This window comes from Pseudochaenichthys georgianus, chromosome 5, assembly GCF_902827115.2.
Source record: "Pseudochaenichthys georgianus chromosome 5, fPseGeo1.2, whole genome shotgun sequence".
Taxonomy (NCBI): domain Eukaryota; kingdom Metazoa; phylum Chordata; class Actinopteri; order Perciformes; family Channichthyidae; genus Pseudochaenichthys; species Pseudochaenichthys georgianus.
This window is the reverse complement of record NC_047507.1, coordinates 19209305-19228216: the sequence shown is the minus strand read 5'-3', so window position 1 is coordinate 19228216 and position 18912 is coordinate 19209305. Positions and strand designations below refer to the sequence as shown.

Here is an 18912-nt window from a genome sequence, read left to right as displayed (position 1 = left end):
ATTTTTATAATCCGTGTAATAAACTCAAAATAGAGGAATTAGACAGTCTTTGCCAAGGAAATGAAATAATATGGTGTGGGGATTTTAATTCACATAATACAATGTGGGGAGGGAGATCAACAGATTACAACGGACAGGTGGTGGAGGACTTAATGGAGGCAAAGGAATTTGTTTGTTTAAATAATGGGCAAGGTACAAGACTCAATTTTAGAGATGGAACAGAGTCTGCGATCGACCTAACTCTTGTAACAAGTGAATTAGCTTCGGGTAGCAGTTGGGAAGTATTGGCAAATAACAGTATTGGGAGTGATCATCTTCCGATTATAATCAAGTTTGATATAAGTAATGTGGTTGAGCTAGATGGTATCATGAGATGGACCTTTTCTAGAGCAAATTGGGAGATGTTTGCTAAATTGTGTGATAATGAATTTGATCAGATTGATATGGCAGGAAGTATGGATGAAATAAATGAGCAATTTACTTCAAATATAATTAAAAGTGCTAATCAAACTATTGGGAATAAAACTGGTAAACTTGGTAAATGTGTTAAGATGGTACCGTGGTGGAACAAAGAATGTAATTATGCAATTCGAAACAAAATCAGGCTGTTTGGAAAGCTAAGAAAGACACATTCATTACACAATTTATTAGAATATAAAAAGGCACAGGCTCAGGTAAGGAACATTGTTAAAAGAGCAAAAAGGGAGTGTTGGAGAGGATTCTGTTCAAGTATTGGGAGAACTACACCATTAGATAAAGTATGGGGAATGGTTAAGAAGATGAGGGGAATAAGACAGCAGAGTAACCTGCCAGTGTTAGAGAATGGAGGGGAAATTGCCACTTGTGCTATGGAGAAGGCAGAAATTCTAGCTAAGAATTTTGTCAAAGTTCATTCTTCGGAAAATTTGACAGAAGAAGGTAAGATCAGGAGGCAGGAAGTGTTAGATGAACATCCTAATGTATATGAAGAAAGACATGCGTCGCAGAGTGTTGTAAATATACCTTTTTCTATTCAAGAGTTGAGAAGAACATTAAGTAAGTGTAAAATGACTGCTCCTAGGAAAGATAATGTATGCTATATAATGTTGACCAAATTAAGTGATTTTGCATTAGGAAAGCTGCTGGAGATGTACAATAAGATTTGGGAGAAAGGGAAGCTGCCAATAATATGGAAAGAGTCTGTCATTATTCCTATTAGAAAACCTGGGAAAGATCCAACCAGTCCAGGCAGTTATTGACCTATAGCTCTGACATCGCACTTGTGTAAAGTTATGGAAAGAATGATAACAGAAAGGCTGACATACTACATTGAGAAAAATGAACTAATGACTCCTTATCAGAGTGGGTTTAGAAGAGGGTGGAGTACTTTAGATCCACTGCTGTGCCTGGAGTCTGAAGTCAGGAAAGCACAAGCGAATAAGGAGTGTGTTGTAGCTGTATTCTTTGATGTGGAAAAAGCTTACGATATGCTGTGGAAGGAAGGATTATTAATACAACTGGACATTATGGGTCTGGGAGGTAATGTATATAATTGGATTATGGATTTTTTGTTTGGCCGTGCCATCAGAGTCCGAGTTGGCAATTCATATTCTCAAAGGCATGAAGGTGAAAATGGAACCCCGCAGGGGAGTGTAATTAGTCCTCTTTTGTTTTCTATCATGAAAAATGATATATACACACAAGTAGGATCTGATATTGGTAAGTCACTTTTTGCAGATGGTGGAGCTATTTGGAAAAGGGGCAGAAATGTAAAATATATTGTAGCTAAGATTCAGGAAGCCATTACGGAAATTGAAAGCTGGTCTCTGACATGGGGGTTTAGATTGTCGGTGGAAAAAACTGAAACTTTATTTTTTACGAGGAAAAGGATAGGTGAGGAGGTTAGGTTAAAACTTTATGGACAAGATCTAAAGAAAGTGAAGACATTTACATTTCTGGGAATATGGTTGGACGAGAGAGTCACATGGAGTACTCACATTGATAAAGTAGTGGATAAATGTAAAAGGATTTTAAATGTTATGAGGTGCTTGGCAGGCACTAAGTGGGGGTCTGATAAAGCTGCTTTGAGGAATGTATACACAGCCTTAATAAGATCAGCCATAGAATACGGACTAATAGTGTATGGTTCAGCTGCATATTCTTCTCTTCAAACATTAGATAGAGTCCAGGCACAAGCACTAAGGTTATGCTGTGGGGCAGTCAGATCTACACCAGTGTCGGCACTTCAGGTAGAGGTCGGAGAAATACCAATTTCTTTGAGGAGGAAACAGTTAATTGTTCATTACTGGGCAAATCTGCAGGGCCATAAAGATACTCACCCTACTAAACAAACTGTACAAACAAGTTGGGAAAGTAACAACATAAAAAAAGAAAGTTTTTGTGTTTGTGTTTCGGAAATATGTAAGGAATTCAAAGTTAAAGAATGGAATATTAGTCCGACGGTGTTGTTATCAGCTGTTCCACCATGGTTGCTACCTCAACCTATAGTAGATTTATCATTATTGAAACGGTTACATTCAATGAAAAACAAAATCAATGTACAGGCTTATGTGAATACTGTTCTACATGAACAATATGGGCAATTTATAAAAATATTTACTGATGGATCCAAAAATCCAGAAAATGGTCTAACTAGTTGTGCATTTTATTTTCCTGAATTAAAAGTAAAAGTGGGAAAGCGTACGAGTGATCACATTGCAGTATATACAGTAGAGATGATGGCTATCTCACTAGCACTTCAGTGGGTAGAGGAAATACAGCCAATGCGAGTGATCATTTGCTCTGACTCCAGTGCAGCTCTGGGGAGTATAAACAACTTCTCTTCAGAATGGATAGGATTATTTTACATGAAATTTTACACATCATGTTTAGGTTAGTTCATTTGGGAATTGTTGTTCAATTTGTGTGGGTTCCAGCGCATGTGGGTATTAGAGGGAATGAAGTAGTGGATCAACTGGCAAAATGTGGTTTGAAAGCAAACCAGATTGATATTATGGTACCCATCAGTCGATCAGAAGTCAAATCTGTTACAAAAGTGGTTATCAAGCAACAATGGCAAAAACTATGGGACAGTAACATCAAAGGAAGACATTTATACCAGATACAAAGGGAAGTAGGAACAGGAAGCACTTGGGGGAGTAGTAGAAGATAACAGAGCATTAACAGCAGGATACAATTGGGAGTGGGACACTCTGGATTAAACTCATCACTGCATCTGATTGAAAAACATCCAAATGGCAATTGTGATGGTTGCCAACAACGAGAGACAATACATCATGTATTTTTTAGCTGCCCGGAATATTCAAGGCAAAGACTCATTCTGAAAACTGCACTGGAACAACTCAACGTCAAGGACATGGATTTCAAGTCAATATACGAAAGTAAATCAAGAAATGAAGCAAACAAGCTGATCTTCAAATTCCTCAAAAGCACTGGACAAGGATTTAATATGAACATTTAATAACTCAACAGTAGGTGGCGATATATGCTCCAAGTGGAAGCGATTCGCCATTAAAGAGAAGAAGAAGAAGAAGAAGAAGAAGAAGAAGAAGAAGACTGTTCACTACGCCTGTTTAGCACTTCCACACGTTGTCCATGTGATGGCGATAGCTTACCTTGTACTCTTAACCAGACGCTAAAGAAAAAGACGGAGAAGAAGAACGTGTACCATTAGTTAGCATAAACAGTTAGCATAGCTGTGTGGTGATATCTTGAAAAGATCTAGCAACCCAACAAGACAAATTCATCAAGGAACATTATATACTTGCGACCGCACCAAACCCCACTTTAGGTATGTTTACACCAAACTAAGCGACGGATGTCGGTTAGAAAACAGTTAGTGTTAACGTTAGCCCTTGGCAGCGTCGCTTAACGTTATTTTGTCAGATGGAAACATGTTGACCTGGCTAATGCTAGTAACTGAGTGCTAACTGTATTTTGCCAGTGGTTGTGTGAGCAAGCAGGACATAAAGTGACATAACCAGTGTAACTAATGCAAGCAGCACTAGTGTCTTAATGGTGCTGTTGCTCAAAGAAATCTAGCTTTATTAGCCGTTCTCTTCAGATAACCTATGCTAATGGTACCGAGCATTCTTGACTACAAGCAAAGCCGACTAACGTTATTCAGGATGTTTATATTTCTAAAAAACAAATATACCCATATTATATTGAGACATCCGGGTTTGTAACATTAGCAGGGTTTATGTTTCCTTTTAATAATGTGTATTTGAATGTAGCATCGTCTGGTTGCACTGTCATGTCAGTGGCCTCCTATATTCTGGCACTTTGACATAGGGCATATGCCACACAATATATCCTAACTCGACGTTAGCTTTGTCTCTTTGTCCTTTATTTTGTGTCCTATGTAAGCTTTAAGCAATATGGTTAATGTTTATAGAATAATGACCTATAAATTGTGTTTTTTATGCTGCTGTATAATATTTTCCGTAATTGTCATTGTTTATATCACATCACTATTCTGGGTTTCCAAAACATCCATGTTAATCGTAGATTATTTTGGTTTGGTGATTATTATAAAAACAATGCCTAAGTAACTTAACTCTTCTATTTCATGTAATTTTTGTAGGTGTCTTTTTGAAGGTCCCTCTTCATCTTGTACAGTGACACTATATAACTACTGGCAGTCTGGTGACCCAAGAAAATAATGTGCTGCAGCTGAAGATGGGGGGTAGCGGCTCCAAATCCAAAGGATTTTGGCCTTTTTCAGGCTCGGTTGGTGCAGACGATCCAATCCAAGATGGAAACGAGCAGTCAATGGCAAGAGCACGGAGTTTCACAGGCGCAACACCTTTTGTGTTAACTAGACGAAGGTACATTCACCTCAGCATCGTATAGCCTTCATCCTACCTGTTTTAACCTCACTTGAAGCCAGTGTTGTTTACACTTGGTATTACGGACCCACAAATTCCTGCTTTTGCACAAAAATTCTGACATCTTCTGGTGCAATACACAATTAAAAAGGGCTTGTCAGATCAGGCGATATATATTCCACTAATGCATTTTAGTGTTAATGTGTCCACTCAATCTTCCCTCTGGAACTCACTCCCACAAAACATGTGAGACTTCACTGACCTCCCCACCTTCAAAACACTGACCAAAACACACCTCTTCAGACTGGCTTTTAATTTGGTGGTGTTGTTGTTTTAATATTCTATTTCAATTATTTATATTTTATTTTATTTCCTACTACTGTAAAGGTTCTTTGAGCACCTAAAAAAGCACTCAGAAATTAAATGTATTATAATTTCTTCTCCTTCTTTTTTCTGGAGGAGTGGACACATAAATAGTTTTTAGCTGATGATGAATTAATGGTCTTAGCTACCCTCTTACATATTGTAATGTTAAACATTTTAAGAAGGTTTAATGTCGGAGCAAAGCATTAGAAAACGACATGTTATGTATAGATGTGTACATGTATATCATTAATTTCGTCTCTGCTGCAGCTCTCTGTACTTGGATGAAGATGGCGACATGGCCCATGAGTTCTATGAAGAGACAATTGTGACAAAAAATGGACGAAAAAAAGCCAAGCTGAAAAGGATTCACAAAAACCTAACATCCCAGGTGAGTACATTACAATGCCTAAACTAAAGCTTTTCACAACAAGGGTAGCTCTCTGTATTATCATGCTTTAATTGTAATCTCTTTTGTGTCCTTCTAGGGAATTATAAAGCTGGAGATCCCTTGCATCCATGTGGATTTCCCAGTTGTCCTCTGTGAAGCCTGATGATGTCTGAAGGGTGTCTCAGACTAGCCACTGTCAACTCCGTCCTGTGGTTTCCCCTACAGCTGAAAACCTGAACCACCTTTTAATATAATATGATCTCCTGATATATTTGATTCCCTTGTGTGGACAGGCTGATGCAATGTGAGTGAGCCCCCGCATGTGATCTGTTTTGGCTTGTGTAAAGTTAGACAGAATAGATCACCAATGGAGATCTAGAAGGATGCCAAGTTGGCAGAACCTACTCAGTTTACAGAACATGGTTTGTCTGCATGTAAGTGTGAATGTGTGTGCAGACACGGGATGACATGGGAAAGAGTCCTGCATTTATTGCTGCAGATTGTTTTCTGGTATGATTCAACAAACTCTAGGATTTTGAGCAGAAGGCAACCAGTTCTTCCCTGTGTCACGGTCATATCTGGAGCGGGAAAGTTCAAGTGCACACTTTGTTTTTTGACCATGACTTGCTTTATTATGCATGGAACAGGATCTGCTTGATAATAGCTAGGGAGTTGACAATCAGTGGCCCACAAAATCTCAAGTGGATTTATGTCATTATATCGCTGGATGGACTGGCTTCAATGACCTCAGAGCCACACATGTACACAGCAGCAGTGAGTCTAGTAAGAAATCCTGTTGGTTTGTTTGCTGCTTTGGCATAATATGTTTCACTTTTAATTTATTATAACTGTTTTTTAATTACAATGTCAAATGCTCAACTGTGTCATTGTCCTTTTTAGTATTTATACATTATAAGACTATAAGGTAATTTACGTTCTCACAAACTGTCAAGATAAGAAGAAAGAACATCCATAGAAACAGTTAGTAGTCATTGCCTTTCAAAACTATTGGAGGGCATCAAGTTCTACAACTGAAAATCTGCTCTGTTTAATTGGATGATTTTAATTTAATAAAATAATCAAACTGAGGCTACCATACGACAGCCTCTAATGACTTGACCTGACAACCATACTGAGGTCTGGTAAGTTAGACCTGTGTGTTTGGAAATGTAATAATACAGAGCCTAAATTAGTTTAAAGAGACTTAAATCCTGAGAGACCAAATCCTTCTGAGTGAAACTAAAATGTTGAGAAAATAAAGAAAGTTACAGGAGGATATCTACTTTAATGAGCATCATATGAGGCTTTATATTATATATTGCTTTATAAACATTATTTGGCAAGCTTGTGGATCATGTGACAAATAATCAACAGATGGAGAATTCAGCTTTTTCGCAACATTTTGTAAATACTAAATAACTGACCAGACCTTTCCAACAATATGGTGGAACTAAGGCTCCTGACCTCCACCCATGATACAATTAGCCACCTGCATAGGAAATTGCAACGACAAACCATTGTTGGGAGTGTGTGTATGCATGTGTGCCAGGGCTGGACGTAAGAGAGAAGTGTTCATGAGAAAGGATTTTCTACAAAGCTGTCTGATATTGTTCTTCTCAAAGGATAAAGATGGCTATGCCAAAATCCACTACACTTTATTGCTTCCATGAAATGATTACTCCACACAAGTCTTTGTGCTTTTTTACCTCAGGGCAAATTTATTTTTCAGCTGAGTCTTGGGGAGACATGGCAGTACAATAACATTGTGTTGTTTATTCTCACAAAGCTGCAATAACATGCAAGGTTATGTGGTGAATAGCAGTATAGAGTTTAAAAGAAAAATATTTGACTCAGCAAACCACCCATCCTCTGGCTTCGCTGACAAAAAGTCTGAGCACATGTTAATACATAAAATACAAAAAATAAGCCATTATTCACATAATCTATTACCTTTAACATATATTTGTCATTAAGACATAATGTGTTCATTATTCAACCTCCTTATACAAAGCTATAGGTTTCAGTCATGCCATGTCTAAATGTATATTTGTTATGTTTTGGATAAACATCAGAGAAATCAATATTAACTTTGCTAATTTGGCTTTGTACTCTGTAGGAACTGTTTATCAGTACTGGAATGTGTGTTTTAAGGTCATAATAGGACAAAGAGGTATTCTGTGTCAAAATAAACATCTTGTTTTCTTTGCCACAGGTGCAAACAGATCTTACAATATATAGTTAATGTAGTCATTCATTAACCCTCAGAGGTGCAATTATGTCATTTGGTTCAACAAAAGGTTGATATGGTATTTTTTATGATGAACGCGTCGTATTATGAAGTCACGTTTTTGTTGCTGACCTTTGCACCTGACTGCATGACTGTGGTAAAAACTTTAAGACAGAACTAGATGAGTTATATAAGATAGTACTTCATAGCTATATGACAGACAAAGTAATGTTTCAAAACAACTCAACATACCCTCTGATTTATGTTTATTTAAACTGATTCAAAATCATTCTGTTTTTACACATAAACATTTGCCTGGTTTCTCTCATGTATATTTTTTTAAAGAGAAACAAGTACTGAGCAAAATAAAACAGACACAACAAGGAACAAAACAAATGTTTGCTATAATAAGTATTTTTTAATTCTGGGCCAATCCTTGCTTGTGGCATTCATAATGTGATTCCAAAGCGTTTATAGCACACCCTAAACATCAGTACAACTTCTGGGGATCATGTGTGAGCCATAATGGTAGAACTCCTGTTTATGTGGCAAAGTTTAAATGCACAGTTGAGTCCTACAAATCTATTCACTTTGCTGTCTACTACTTCAAAGGGTTAATATGAAATGACTACAGGTATAAAAACATTCAACATACAAGCGCTGTACTGTACACATTTTAATCTGCCTCAATGGATGATGTCAGAAAAAGCAGATAAGAAAAAGCCTCACGTCCAACATCAGAGGTGGAGTCTGCTGGATATTTAAACAACACTCAGTGGTGGATTTCGACACTTGTTGAAGAACTGCGTGTTGAAGAACTGCGTGTGTCTGCTCTGTAAAGGGGAAATGACCTGGATACGTTTTGAGCAGAATGCAAACTGATCCAAACAACTTGCTTGATTGAACTACTTTCATCTGGATCCAAGAGAGGACAAAAGTTATTGGTAAGACGAGACATTATTTGGACACTAAAATGTATGTGATTAATGCAGGTTATGCTTTATCCCAATTTAGATGCAAGGTCAAATGTAGGAATATAATGTAAAATAATGAAATTTTTAGAAAGATGCTTTTGCTGAATAATATTTATAAAAAACAGCTCTGATCTTTTACTTAAGTAAAAGTAGAAGTAGTAAACAACCAAAATGCTCCGTTATAAGTAAACGCACTGCATTCAAATATAATATTTAGGTTAAAGTAATCAAAATAGTGCTAATAGTAATAGCATCAAAATAGACCAAATATTAAAGTACTCATTATTCAGAATTGTTCATCACAAGAATAATGTTTGTTGTATTATTGGATTATAAAACATATTTTTAATTATGCATTTATCACTAATGTTGTTGCTATTACAGGTCAATTCAGAGTCAATTTACTTTAAATGTTGCCAGGTTGCTTAATTTCTAATAATGCATCATATGTTATGACTTTATTGTTTTTGATAAATTATATGTTGTATTCATCTGAATCTGAAGAGAAAGTTACCAGTAACTCAAACTTTCACATTAATGTCGCGCAGTAGGATTTGGCTTAATTTTTGATTTCCCTCGACATAGCATAAAATGAAGAACAGACTATTTATTTAATGGGGGTGAGCGGCAGTAGAATGTAGTTTTACTGTCAATTTTATGACAGACAGGGTTATGATTATTCTTAACTTTTGAGTAATAGTGTTTTAAAATTCAAACCCCATGCTCTATGAACAAAAACGGCAAATTACGACTTTCTTTTGTCTTTAATACATTTTGACACCCCCCTAGTCAGGAACTCAATGCTCTGGACTATTGCTCAACATTATCCGTCACCATCCCTCCCGTTGTATCTATTAGCCTTAGCTTTGTAAATAATCAACATGGGATTAAACGGACTCTAATTTATATCTTCCACATGGCAGGGCTGTGGAAGAACAATTCATCTGAAGGTTACATGAGTGGAATAAGCCCCCGTGCTTGGCTTCATCAGAACAGGTCAGACTAAATAGTCAGAAAAACAACATGTTAGCTTACTTAGCACGTTTGTCAGTTTCAATGAAACGTTGTCAAACTTTGTTTATCTGTGCCCGTGTAGGGAAGAATTCAAAGTATTCAGAGAAAACTTAAATGTGCATTTAAATGTCAATAGTGAAGGCTTTAAATCTCGCTCTTACCAACATTTAACTTTTTGCCACAACTGTTCTCAATACAAATGATTCATGTTAAGTCATCAAACAGCAGAGTGAACTGCGACCAATCACTTGGTAATATCAGTAATAAGATGTTACCTATAATTCATCTTCATCATAAATGTAGTGTATTTGTTGTAACTTTATTCTAACATTATGTATTAACCTATCAAATAATATTGCTTTTGCTTTTAATTCTTCTTCTGAAACTCTTAAAATCTCTTAAAAATCACTCTGAACATTTCCTATTTTCATTTATAAGTTATCATTATAAAAGTGTTCAATCCCCTTAACCACAGTATTATATATTTTGAATTGTTGGATTGAATTGTTCTCTGAATTTAACAAAACTGCTTTATTTGTATTCTCAAGAGAAAGAGGACAGAAGACGGGCAGTGACCATGGAGGCTGTATCTCCCCCTCTCTTCACCACAGCTGGCCAGATGCCTTGGTTTCTTCTGACTTTGTTAACATCCTGGACAGTCTTGTGTTCAGCAGAATTAAAGCAGACAAGGTGGCCATTATATTCCCAGACGCCAGTTCTTCTAGCTTGGAATGCCCCAACACAGGAGTGTGGCCCGTGGCATGGCGTAACTTTATCTCTGGACCAGTTTGACATTGTGGCATCCCCCAATGAGGGCTTTGTCCGACAGAACCTCACCATTTTCTATAAGGAACGCCTTGGGTTGTATCCCTATTATGAGCGTAGTGGCACTGCACTGAATGGAGGCCTTCCACAGCTTGCCAGCCTCACTCAGCACTTTGAAAAAATGCCTGAAGGTTTGCAGAAATATATACGTGACCCAGTAGCGAAAGGTTTAGCTGTGATTGACTGGGAGGAGTGGCGCCCATTGTGGATTCGAAATTGGGATATTAAAGATATCTATCGGAGTAAATCTCGTGAAATGGTGGCCCAAAAGAACCCAAAGTGGACTCCAGAACAAGTGGGAAAGGTTGCACAGCAGGAATTTGAGCTGTCGGCTCGCAAATTTATGCTTGAGACTCTGAAATTTGCCAAGAGTTTGATGCCAAATCAGCTGTGGGGCTTCTACCTGTTTCCAGATTGCTACAACCATGACTACAGGAATGGCCTGAAGAACTACACAGGACGCTGTCCAGTTGTGGAAATGGGCCGCAATGATCAACTTAACTGGTTGTGGATGGACTGTACAGCATTCTTCCCGTCTATATACATGGGCTCCGTTCTTGCCTCTACAAATTATGGGCGACTCTTTGTCCGGAACAGGGTGAAGGAGGCCATGCGACTAGCATCGGTTGGGGATGGATTAGCACGGCCAGTTTTCGTTTATACCCGCCCTTCTTACATGAGTCAGATGACCCTTCTATCTCAAGTAAGTTGGCTGGAGCAAAAGTTAATCAAGTACAGGAGGCTTATACATTTATTATGTTATCTAGAAGTTCAGTTATTATATTTAACCTTACATCGGAGGATACAGTTGCCACATATTGCTGGAGATACACAAGATAACAACATTAGGTATTGTTTTAGTTTTGGGGCTCCGCTAACACCACTTGAATGTATGTACTTTGTTAAAAGTGTATTAGCTAAGCGACCATTCAAATTATTTAATTGACTCAAATGTACCTGTGTGATAATATCAACATCATTGTACTGTACACCACTGAACTGTTTATGTAAATGTTGTGTAGACAGATTTGGTCTCCACCATTGGAGAGAGTATTGCTCTCGGGGCTGCAGGTCTGATCTTCTGGGGGGACACCTCCTATGCAAGCAGCAGCGTAAGTGTCACTCCCTCTTTGCTTATGTGCTGAATAGTGTAGGTTTGGCGTTAACATAATGTTTGTTTTTTCTGCCTGCAGGCCAGCTGCACCATCCTAAATGATTATCTCCAGGGACAGCTGGGCCGGTACCTCCTCAACGTGACTACAGCTGCTGAACAGTGCAGTCAGGTGCTCTGTAAGTCCCATGGCCGCTGTCTGCGCAAAATATCAGACAATGACGTGTACCTGCATCTCAGCCCCTTAACTCACAGCATCACGAGTCAGGGTGGCCAGCTGAAGGTTACAGGCGTGCCTGGCCCAGCTGAGCTGGATTTTTTCCGCACACACTTCCAGTGCCAATGCTACGGTGGGTACAGGGGTGAGGCCTGTGCTGAGAAAGAAGGGCAGAATAGAGCTTCCTCTGTCTTAGGGACCTGGCCTCTTTGCCTTTTACTCCCACTAGGACTCCTCACTTTACTACACTGAGGAAGCTGAGAAACGCAAACTATTCACTGCTTCTGCCAGCTCTGAAGAGCACAGGTCAGACCTTCAACATGAAGTTGCTAAATTATAGATATGCACTATAGAAACTGATACATTTACAACAGCCGACACTCCCTCCTGTCATCAGAGGTGATCCCAGTATGACAGGAGACTTTTTATCCCAGCACACAGACCCATCAAACTGGAACATTTGTGTTTGACAAGCTGCACTGGCAGAGCTCCGACTTTAGGACCTCCTCCTGAAACGTATTTTCATTCATACATTTTAAAACTGTTCAACACTTAAACTTATATCCAATTATGTAAAAAATCTGACATATCTCTTAAAGGCCTCTGTCATGCTTCAGATTAGAAGATACTCTATACCATTGCTGCACACATGGATTTGTGGAAGTCTTACCACAGAGGACAAAATGCCTTCTTAATTAATTGTTACAGTTTTTGAGTTTTGTTTTATGATCGACACAACAAGAAGTATTAACAAACATCTTGATGCACACCTTAAACATTGTTGTTTCTTTCTGTTGTGGAAGCCTTATGAATGAAATGTAAACAGTTTAAATCCGTGCCTTTACCATGCTATGAAGTGCTCTTTTTAATGGTTGCCTTTGTTTAGAAGTTTTGACTTTTAACAACAGTGTTTATCTCAGCCCTTTGCTGAGCCCTGTGCTTTATAATGATATGATTTCCATTAGTTTTTATTTTAATATACAAGAGGAAAGTTTGGACAGATCTGTACTAGTGAGATAAGAAAAGCTACATTTAATTTTGTTGCCAAAGGTGTCTTGTAATTGACATGGAAATCAATGTGAAAACAACTTATGGATTTACATGTTAAGAAAAACATTTCAGCATTTATTCACGCAGTATGTAATGATGTAATGAAAAATAATTGATACAAATCTAACCTGGTTAGTCAAGTTTGGCCAGAATTCTTTAATATGTAAGGGAACCTTAATGTTTATGTGAAGAAATAATTATAAATGTTGCTCTCAAATATCAAAATAACCCTCGCAAATCCAGTATTGTTCTGGCTCTAAACACAATTAACAGTTTTGATTTAGGGTGTAGTTTGAGTTGCACAGCAGCTTGTGAATGGGAGATAGCAACCATGTAGGTACATCATCATATTAGTTTATTGCCATCAACATATCTTTTCTAGACTATAGCTGGCTGAACAGTTTCATATTTATACAGTCGGCTCTGTATTTATTCTCTCTGATAACGCTCAAAAAGTAGTTTAGCTACCTAACATTTGTTAGAATACAAGGTACGTTTTACTGTTTTTCATATACCAAATACTATTGAAGTAAAATGTTTCAAGTATGCTGAAAGAATTGTAATACTGCACTTTAACTTATTTTTGTTGCAATTTATTATCTAACTCAAGTAAGTTTCCTGTCTCAGTAAAAATCAGTGGTTGTCATAAAACTATCAAAAGTCTAAAACAATGAATCTGTAATATATAATTCATGGAATTTTAAACCTTTACTTTTGTACTACCCAACCTCGCTGTTTTGGAAGCAGCTTCAGTGTTAATTTACAAGCCTTATTTTGCCAAAAATGTATTGATGTTGTTTTTTAAAACCAAATCTGAAAGAAAACTGTTTTTTTGTTGAAAACATTTCATATTCAGTTTTTATACAAGATAATTTAATTATTTAAGCAGTCATCTGAATGTATTTTTATGTATTTCTTTTTTTATGAAGCCTGGAATTAAACACATTTAACTACACATTTTATTACTAAGCAAATAAATATGGAAATAAAGTAATGTACTGTATCTGTGTGTATCTAATGTACATGTTGTTGTACTTAAAGCACACAAAGGATATTAATCTAATTTATTTTGAGTGAACTGCAAACAAAATACTTTTTCACAGATGTACACGTAGCTTCAGCAGGAAGTGACACTGGGGTTTAGTGTTGTTGTGTGCAGCTCTTTAAGGTCTCCGATGAGGAACAAACTAATTAAAACGTTTGTGTGTAATCGACATTGCTATGCATTTCACGACTTTTTCGTGTGAGCGTTTCAATCCAGTTTTTACCTGATGATTGATCGGATATTTTCGTCGAAAGCTCTGGTGACGTCGTGTCAGTGAGCTCATTTCCTTTTTACTTTTGAAAGCTAGCTCCAGCCAGCGTCGACCTGAAGCCTCACTGCAACATCCCATCACTGGCAAGCAGCAATGCAGAAGACATGACGATAAAAAGCAGGCAGACCTGTCTACCTGTCAGTGAAGGTGTATGAGAATAATCTCCTCTGTGTTGGTATGTTTTCCTCTGGTGCGGCATCCTTAAAGTCTCCTAAACCGACCTACTAGAGGTTGAGCTTGTAGAAGAGCTAATGTTAGCTTATTTGCATATTTTGGCTAATTTTATTATACAGCGAACCTACCTTAGATTTCTCGTTTTTCATCCAGGAGGTTTAACTTTCACTCAATTATTTACATGTATTGGGTTTTTCTCGATTAACTTTGTCAGTGCACAGTCAGCATCTGAGTCCTAACTGTTGAAATATTTACATTATTGACTTAATAATCCGTAATTTAAGTGCACTGTTTCAGACAATGTGAGCTGGAATTATTGCAAGTTTATGCTTGGATTTAGCTGTTGTGTGAACATTTGAAGAATTCCCTTTTTAGAACTGCTGAAGTAAAGAAACTAAGGAAACGGGATTTAAAAAAAAAAAAAAAAGGGATTTTATAGTATATTTATACTTTAAACAAATATATTTAGAATGAACAACAATGGTCCTGATGGAAGTGGGGTGGCAATTTCTATATACAATGTCAGACAATTCAAAATACTGTATGATCAGAATCCACATGACGGGTTCTTACCTTACACAATGCACTATCTACCTATTTTCCTAGATCGTTCAACCTAACAAAATGAATTTCTTGCGTAATCGTCTTGTTATCCTGGGTCTGGTGTTGTTGGCCACGTTACTGCTGTACCTGCTGCTGCCATCCATCCGACAGGGCAGCATGGAGCCGTCCCTAGACGCTCAAAGAATGGGGCTAATGGCCACCCCTCCTCCTCAAATTCCAACCATCAATGTGACTATTCGCACTGGACAGCTACCTGGGGACCCTCCACTGTTCTTCAGAGAAGCTTTACCTGTTGATGGAGCTGGACGACAGATATTGCCAAGGTAAGTCGACAAGTGGAGAGAATATTTAGAATATATCTAAGCCAATAACCTGCCTTGTAATCATAACCTGAGGTGAAAAAAGACAGCCCGTGAGGATGATATTAAAGATAGATTAAACTAGTGCTGCACGATTAATCGAAACACCTATGCGATCTCATTTCTAAATTACGGCGATCCTATGACGTCAAGCTGATTTTTTTTTTTTTAATTATTTTGCTTCTGAATAATACCAATTTGCAATGTCAATCAGACTTGAGTTTATGTCAAGCACTTTGTTTAAAGCCACAGTAGTTGGCTGTCAAATTCATTTTAGTTACGCTATGTTTTTGCTACAAGAGACTGAGACTTGGATTTAAGTCCAGCACTTTGATGTTGATGGTGTCTGTTTTAAAGCCACAATAGTTGGGTCCAGGTGCCACATTTTGAATGTAGTAATGTTTGTTCAGTATTCAGCAACTACAGACTAAAGACAAAGTTATGTTTTTGTTACAAGAGAGACAGATGTTGTCTGTTTAAATGCATTGTACTCACATGACGTCTAAGAGTAAGAGTGCAATAAATATTTTCATTGAAACGATGAGAATCGTGTGAGAATCGTGATCTCAATTCTTATGGAGGAAAATCGTGATTCACATTTGAGCAAGAATCGTGCAGCACTAGATTAAACACAGAAAGTGTTTGGTGATCGTCTTTGATAAAATCCTGATAAACTATTTTCTTTCTCTGTGCAGGCTGCAAGTGGTCCTTCTGCATGGCCAGGCCTTCACATCCAAAACCTGGGAAGAACTTGGTACAATGGCCCTGCTGGCAACTAATGGATATCAAGCCTTAGCAATGGATCTTCCAGGTAGAACTTCAGCCTTGTTGAACATAATCAGCACTTTATACAAAGTATAGTGATACTTGAAAATGATTAAGTCTAAAAGTGACAGATGAGAAGATTGACACAGTAATTCTGAACACACCAGGTCACTGTTGGTAATTTATATAATATATATATATATATTGAATATTTTACATGTTGACCTAGTTTTGGTTTCATTAACTAATATTGTAGACACAAATCAGAAACAGTTTTTGACTGCCTGATCTGAATGACATCGTTTTTTATTTGAGTTCCGAGCAGGATACATGGGATGTTTCCCATCGCTGATATGAACAGATATTATTAATGATATATTCTTAGATCTGGCAATATATTTAAATGTATTGTTATGCATGGTTTGCATTTTTCAGACATATTTAGTTTCTGCGTTTCCTTGTGTGCTATGCTGTCGGTACACGTGGCATTTTCTTTTAGGCTTATATTTTGTTTTGGATAGGCAGCAGAAATCATAGAGTTAGATGTCCTCAAGGAATTCCCAGTACAACTCCGAACCACAAATTCTCTGAACAGAGGTCTAATCAAACATAATAACTCAAAACACCTTTGTTTGCAGGGTTTTTCATTGAAATTCTTAATGTAAAATTAAAAATCTAAAGGAAAAATATTGAAACAAAATGAAAAAAGTCAGTGGGTGTGCACACATTGAAATTATGTTCAGATTATGTTTCACAAACTGCTGTTCTTATTGAAGGATATGGAAAATCGCCGGACTCGGAGGGTTTGAAGACTGATCAAAATCGAGTGGACCTACTTTCAAGGTTCATGGAGTCTTTGGGTGTCAGGACAGCGGTGCTTGTGAGCCCCTCCATGAGCGGACATTACTCCATCCCCTTCCTCATGAAGAACACCGCTCAGCTGCAAGGCTTTATTCCCATAGCACCAGTCGGTACCCGAAGTTACACTCCACAGCAGTACCAAAATATTCAGGTGAGGGAAGAAGGGATTGTGTGTATAAATGTATTCCAAAATAAATATATGGACATTATCAAAAAACAATTTGGCGGACCCATTGATACAAACTATTCACTAGGGGGCCTTGTGTATGTAACCTGTCTCTTCCCCTTTATACAGACTCTATTGTGTCTTCTAATACCCAATGTTAATCTGGTTTATATGATTTAGTGACCTCTAGCTGTGATGTTGCAGATTGCAAACAGCTGCTTAAACAGCTTTGATACTAAAATGGGCAATTCCATGTATGTAATGATAGAAATAATGCTCTTTCTATTTCCAAAGGGAAATGTTACTTTGCTTCCTTTTTCCAAATAACACAGATTTTGAATTACCTATGTAACTTAAGACAAGTAGAAAGCATCACATGTTTATGCAATTGCTATACAATACAACCTGGTACAGGTGATTTACCACCCACAGGTATTTCAGAGGACTTGTGGTGTGCGAATGTGTGAATATATTTTTTTCCCTTTATAGCCTTAAAGTTTTCTCACTCCTGCGTTCTTTTCTATTTAGATTCCCACTCTAATTGTGTTTGGAGCCCTGGACACAAATCTGGGTTCCCAGTCCCACAAGAACCTCATACAACTTCCACACCACTCCGTGCTGAAGCTAGAAGGAGCTCGCCATGCATGCTACATTGACAAAACCAGAGAATTTCACCAAGGGTTGATGGACTTCCTCGGCAAACTAAAGTGAGATTTCTAGGGAGGCAGATGAGTTACAAAGATGGAAGCAAAAAAAAGAAGAGGAAATAGTCATGAACTGTAAATCTACATTATTCTCATATTATCTCCACCTTAAGCAAAGACCATTGGCATGGAAGTTGGTTTGAATACATGTCAAAACAGCATGTAAGACCTAATTTAACATTATAGTATTTCAGATGTTTCCATTATAGAAGTATCTTTTTCAATGTTCCATTGTGTCACCTAAAATACTAGTTCAGCTCAGCTTGTTGTAAAAAAATAGCTTACGTTATGTATTGTGGTGATTTTTGTTTCCTGTCTCTCTTTGCATGTAAAACATGTTATATGTTGGCTTCACTGTTATCGTTTTTGTAGGTTACATTTAGGTTGCTGTAAATATGCAAAGGTTGCAGGTGTCTGTGTTTTAAATAGCTTCGGTTAGCCTCAGATTTGAAGGATTCATATATTAAGATCTGGTAACCATTCAAGAAAACATGTTTAGCAAGACAAACAGAGTTGATACACACTGTTATAATTATAAAGAAGAAACCATATACAATAACATTTATTTATATGATGATGATGACGATGGTCATATCTAAAATATTTGCAATACGTTGGACAATCATGCAAAAAAACAAACTTAAAATGAGATGTGTGTGACTTTAATAAAACAGAAAATGTGTGTTTTGTATGTTTCAGTTGATAAAATACCATGATTTGGAAACCTGAGGTAATTTCTGATGGTGTGCCTTCACAAGAAATGTTCTGCCAATATAGCTGTACATGTGAAGAAAAAACTAAAACTAACAATATTAAAGAAATATTATGATGCCAACAGTGATAAGATTAATCCCGAATTCTTTTTTTATTTTATTTTTTTATGGTTTCATCCAGCACTAAAGGTAGATCACCCTCTCATATGTTCCAGTTGGTCTCCATTGAAACCGTTTGTCTATTATTTAATAACACACACCTGTACACAAATATACTCAAATAAACCAA

The 18912-nt window shown here is 37.3% G+C and overlaps 3 protein-coding genes across 5 annotated transcripts; all 3 read left to right on the top strand.

The window, feature by feature from the left end:
• The first annotated feature begins 3560 nt into the window (after positions 1-3560).
• On the top strand, positions 3561-7236 carry tusc2b (tumor suppressor 2, mitochondrial calcium regulator b). The gene is made up of 4 exons (XM_034083861.2): positions 3561-3790; positions 4586-4829; positions 5463-5583; positions 5681-7236. Exons 2-4 carry the CDS (start codon positions 4681-4683, stop codon positions 5744-5746), a joined length of 336 nt encoding a protein of 111 aa, XP_033939752.1. The 5' UTR covers positions 3561-3790; positions 4586-4680; the 3' UTR covers positions 5747-7236.
• A 1382-nt stretch (positions 7237-8618) lies between these two features.
• hyal2b (hyaluronidase 2b) lies at positions 8619-14055 on the top strand. 3 transcript variants are annotated; one of them, XM_034082486.1, is made up of 5 exons: positions 8619-8754; positions 9708-9780; positions 10347-11326; positions 11646-11735; positions 11817-14055. In XM_034082486.1, the coding sequence occupies exons 3-5, from the start codon at positions 10376-10378 to the stop codon at positions 12201-12203; spliced, it is 1428 nt and encodes a 475-aa protein (XP_033938377.1). In that variant the 5' UTR covers positions 8619-8754; positions 9708-9780; positions 10347-10375; the 3' UTR covers positions 12204-14055. The 3 variants fall into 3 exon arrangements, with proteins under 3 accessions (XP_033938377.1, XP_033938378.1, XP_033938376.1); XM_034082487.1 differs by lacking the exon at positions 9708-9780; XM_034082485.1 differs by lacking the exon at positions 8619-8754 and having other exon boundaries at positions 9614-9780.
• Positions 14056-14153: 98 nt separating this feature from the next.
• On the top strand, positions 14154-18592 carry abhd14a (abhydrolase domain containing 14A). Its single transcript, XM_034082488.1, has 5 exons — positions 14154-14492; positions 15098-15378; positions 16110-16225; positions 16956-17191; positions 17735-18592. The coding sequence occupies exons 1-5, from the start codon at positions 14469-14471 to the stop codon at positions 17915-17917; spliced, it is 840 nt and encodes a 279-aa protein (XP_033938379.1). The 5' UTR covers positions 14154-14468; the 3' UTR covers positions 17918-18592.
• Positions 18593-18912: the final 320 nt, after the last annotated feature.

Coding starts and splice junctions, on each gene's coding strand:
- hyal2b (XM_034082487.1), top strand. CDS start 10,376: ATGGAGGCTGTATCTCCCCCTCTCTTCACCACAGCTGGCCAGATGCCT. Junction 11,327..11,645: donor AGATGACCCTTCTATCTCAA/GTAAGTTGGCTG, acceptor AATGTTGTGTAG/ACAGATTTGGTCTCCACCAT. Junction 11,736..11,816: donor CCTCCTATGCAAGCAGCAGC/GTAAGTGTCACT, acceptor TTCTGCCTGCAG/GCCAGCTGCACCATCCTAAA.
- abhd14a (XM_034082488.1), top strand. CDS start 14,469: ATGAGAATAATCTCCTCTGTGTTG. Junction 14,493..15,097: donor GAATAATCTCCTCTGTGTTG/GTATGTTTTCCT, acceptor CTATTTTCCTAG/ATCGTTCAACCTAACAAAAT. Junction 16,226..16,955: donor CTTAGCAATGGATCTTCCAG/GTAGAACTTCAG, acceptor TTCTTATTGAAG/GATATGGAAAATCGCCGGAC.
- tusc2b (XM_034083861.2), top strand. CDS start 4,681: ATGGGGGGTAGCGGCTCCAAATCCAAAGGATTTTGGCCTTTTTCAGGC. Junction 4,830..5,462: donor TTTGTGTTAACTAGACGAAG/GTACATTCACCT, acceptor TCTCTGCTGCAG/CTCTCTGTACTTGGATGAAG. Junction 5,584..5,680: donor ACAAAAACCTAACATCCCAG/GTGAGTACATTA, acceptor GTGTCCTTCTAG/GGAATTATAAAGCTGGAGAT.